The following is a 3,828-nucleotide window of genomic DNA, read 5'->3' on the forward strand; positions in this document are numbered from 1 at the left end:
TAATTAAATTTTGTTTATTTTAATAACTAAAAATAAAATAAAATAAATATTGCTTAAAATTTTTTAAATTTTAAATATTAAACTATCACAAAGAATTATGCACAATTCAATATAAAAATAGATACTAATACATGAGTTTTTAATTTTTTGATAGTTAAAGTTCTGATAGTAAAAATATAAGTTGAATGTTTAGATATATATTATTTTATATATCCTTTTAGCATAACTTTATGATTGATGTAAAAAATTTTTTTATTTAACTATTAAAATATCATTATTGTTAAGAGTTTATAAAGAAATTTAAAAAAATTCTCTCTTTTAAATACAAAATAATGCTACTGTCTTTTTAAAATAGCATGTCTGTCATTCAATAATTTACTTTAGATTAACAAGGCCATGGTTGAGATTTGATTGGATATTCTCATTATCGCCAAAAGGTAGAGAGCAAATGAAAATTTTGAAGACATTACATGGATTTACTGAAGAAGTATGTAAAAATGATAATTAAAATTCTAACTAAACATTATCTATTCCGAGAAATTACAATAAAAATGTTATAATTTTACATAAAAATATTGTAATATCATTTACAAATATTGGCAATATATTGTTAAAATATTTATGTAAATTATAGAAAAAGCATTAATATTGTGTTGTACGTAGATTATTGCCAAAAGAAAACTTTATCATGAACGCACTAATGATAAATACTTGAAAAACATTGGAAATGATATATCAGCAGAAGAAAATGACGCAGAAATGTTTAGATGTACGTATTGTAAGAAGCTATTTCTTAAATTTGATTAATATTTTTAATATTATAAATTATATAAATTATAAATTATATTTATATTAACTTTAATTTATATTAGTACACGAAAAAAACGACTTTGTTGGAAGATCTAAAAATTTTGATTTGAGAATAATTTTGGTGGAAATACAAAAATAGTAATTAAGCATTGTTGTAAAATGTTTTGATATTCTAACAATAAGTTTGAATTTCTAACAAACTTATTTTAATGGTTCGAATTATTTTCAGATCTGTATCTATAGCAAAATTTTTAGACCTTCCGACAAAATTGTTTTTTCCATGTATATACTTTAAAATTTAAATATAGTTCTAATTCTCAACGTATTAGATAATGAAAAGTATAGAAGAATTGAGTTATTAAAATGATACTGACTGACTTATGTACTTCGATGTAGCACAAAGAAAGCGTCTTGCAATGTTAGATCTTCTAATAGCGGCATCTCGTGAAGGTCTTATGACTGATTTAGATATTAGAGAAGAAGTCGATACTTTTATGTTTGAGGTAGATATTTGTAACTTTTCTTGATTTTTACACATTATTCAGTATACCAATGCATATAATGTTGTAATAGGGTCATGATACTACAGCGATGGGTCTATGCTTCCTTTTGGCACTATTAGCTGAGCATAAGGATATTCAGGTATTTATCGTCAAATGTTGGCTGCTATTATATTTAAAAAAAATGAAATTAATTTCAAAAATTCCAGAAGTTATTATTAAGTATATCTAAATTTTTAAAATCTTCTTAAGTTTGTTAAAATTGTGTGTGTATCTGTGTAATGTACAATTTGTTTCCCTGTATAACAATAAATTATACAAAAATGTGTACACACACGCACCAGTTTGCGCACGATATTTTTCAAATATTTTTTTATGTCCCAGTAAACGCACATTTCCAAAAAATTAATCGAAACTCTTGTAATATAAGTATTTTCAACATTTGTCGGAATTTATTTATGATTATATATATATATAACATTAAAATAATAAGAAACGTATCATTAATTGACATTGTACGTGTGTATGTGACGTTGCAGGATCGAGTCAGAGACGAAGTTAATATTGCTATGCAAGAGAATGGGGAAAAATTTACTATGAAATTATTGCAACAGCTACCATATTTAGACAGATGTATAAAGGAAACGTTGCGCCTGTATCCCAGCGTATTTCTTATATCACGCATTTCTGGGGAAGACGTCAAATTACGTATGCATTAAATCATTCTTTTATTATATTTCTAAATTTCTGAAATTTTTATATTTTTATTATTGATATTTGTTTATATAAGTCCAAAGTTTTACATACAAATCTATTGTAAGTAGAATACAACATACAATATTTTCAAAAAAAAAATATTATTTATTAAATTGAAGTTATTATTACACTTTATATATTATCATTATTATCATCAAGCAGCTCTTTTTCGTTCACTGTTGGACATGAGCCTCTCTTAACCAATCTAATTGTAAGTTAGAGGATTTTAGCCATTTTCTCTATCACGCTAGCCAGTACGGATTGATAAGAAGATTAATTGATTGTGCTTGGGTGGTATATGCTCACAGGGCAAGATATTTTTTATGTAATTTACCATTACCTTTTCCAAGAAGTGGCGATCAAATAAAATCAGATGATTTTGTTTTGTTATTGATGATCGGATTTGAAACCGAGTCATGGAGAGCAGACGCACAACTCTCTATGTGCGACGATTGTCAAATTTTATACATATTTCTTATTAAATAACTATACACATTTATTTCGATGTTGTATTAAATAGATACTTAATTTTGAAATTTGTATAATATAATATTTTTAATTATTTATAAATCTTATTTTATAATATGCTTTTTAGAGCCATATGTAGTACCTGCTGGAACAATTATACAACTTCATATTTACGCCGTTCATAGAGATCCCAATTTTTGGCCAAATCCAGAGGTATTTGATCCAGATAGATTTTTGCCCGAAAATATTCGAAATCGTCATCCTTACTCGTATTTACCATTCAGTGCTGGACCACGTAACTGCATTGGTAAGCTATACATATATTTTATACATTCTCTTATACAAACGGATTGCGATACATGTTAAATTATAGGGCAACGATTTGCTATGTTGGAAATGAAGGCGATGATAGCTCCTCTGGTACAAAATTTCTATTTGGAGCCCGTTGACTATTTAAAGGATCTTCGGTTGCAAGCTGATTTCATACTTCGTCCTGCTCATCCACTTCGTTTAAGATTTGTCCCTGTCTGTAGATTTAATGCAAACAGTTGAATCAAATACGGATTTTATGATTGTCATAGAAAGTAACATCAAATATATAAAAATATTGTGCATGTTTATATGGATATTATCAACAAATATATAACAAATATAAGATTTGTTTTAAATGTTTTAATTGTTAAACTTTACTTAACAATTTAAAATACGTATTAACTTTTAAATATAAAAGGATAATGAAATGTAAAGAGGACATTATGGAAGGAATTATGTGTTTATGTCTTATACTAATTATACACGCTAAAAAATATGTATTTCATGGAAATAAATTAAATATTTAATTAAAAATTCTGTATTAATAATTTGCTGAAATATTAACATTAACATTAAAAATTGTATGTTACTTTTGTTCTCATTGTAACATATAATCATCAAGTATAGACATTTTATTATTCTAATGATGGCATAATTAAAGGACAAATAAAATTTAGTGTTATATTTTCTAGATACTACATCATAACGAGAAAGATATAATCAATAAAAATCATGACGCATTATTTATTTTTTAAAACAAAGTATCGTGAATTATGCGCTGTCGTGTTTTTGTGTTATCGCGCAGTGATACGGTGAATAGTAAATTGGTGTTAATTAATTAAAGTTTGGAATGTTTTCTGGAGCAATTTTTTTTCATTGATTTGTCCCGTTTCTAGTTTTGTACTGAGTAACTTTTAGTCATACACAAAATATAAAACATTTCGAATATTCACATCAAAAGATGTCCTCATGTTCGATAAAT

At 25.9% G+C, this 3,828-nt stretch overlaps 1 protein-coding gene across 1 annotated transcript; it reads left to right on the forward strand.

Annotated features, from left to right (window-relative positions):
* The first annotated feature begins 363 nt into the window (after positions 1-363).
* LOC105454812 (cytochrome P450 4C1-like) lies at positions 364-3,119 on the forward strand. The gene is made up of 7 exons (XM_011697698.1): positions 364-487; positions 664-769; positions 1,207-1,313; positions 1,384-1,452; positions 1,850-2,018; positions 2,662-2,841; positions 2,908-3,119. The coding sequence occupies exons 1-7, from the start codon at positions 449-451 to the stop codon at positions 3,084-3,086; spliced, it is 849 nt and encodes a 282-aa protein (XP_011696000.1). The 5' UTR covers positions 364-448; the 3' UTR covers positions 3,087-3,119.
* Positions 3,120-3,828: the final 709 nt, after the last annotated feature.

This window comes from Wasmannia auropunctata, unplaced genomic scaffold (genome assembly GCF_000956235.1).
Source record: "Wasmannia auropunctata unplaced genomic scaffold, wasmannia.A_1.0 LD335974.1, whole genome shotgun sequence".
In the NCBI taxonomy this organism is placed as follows: domain Eukaryota; kingdom Metazoa; phylum Arthropoda; class Insecta; order Hymenoptera; family Formicidae; genus Wasmannia; species Wasmannia auropunctata.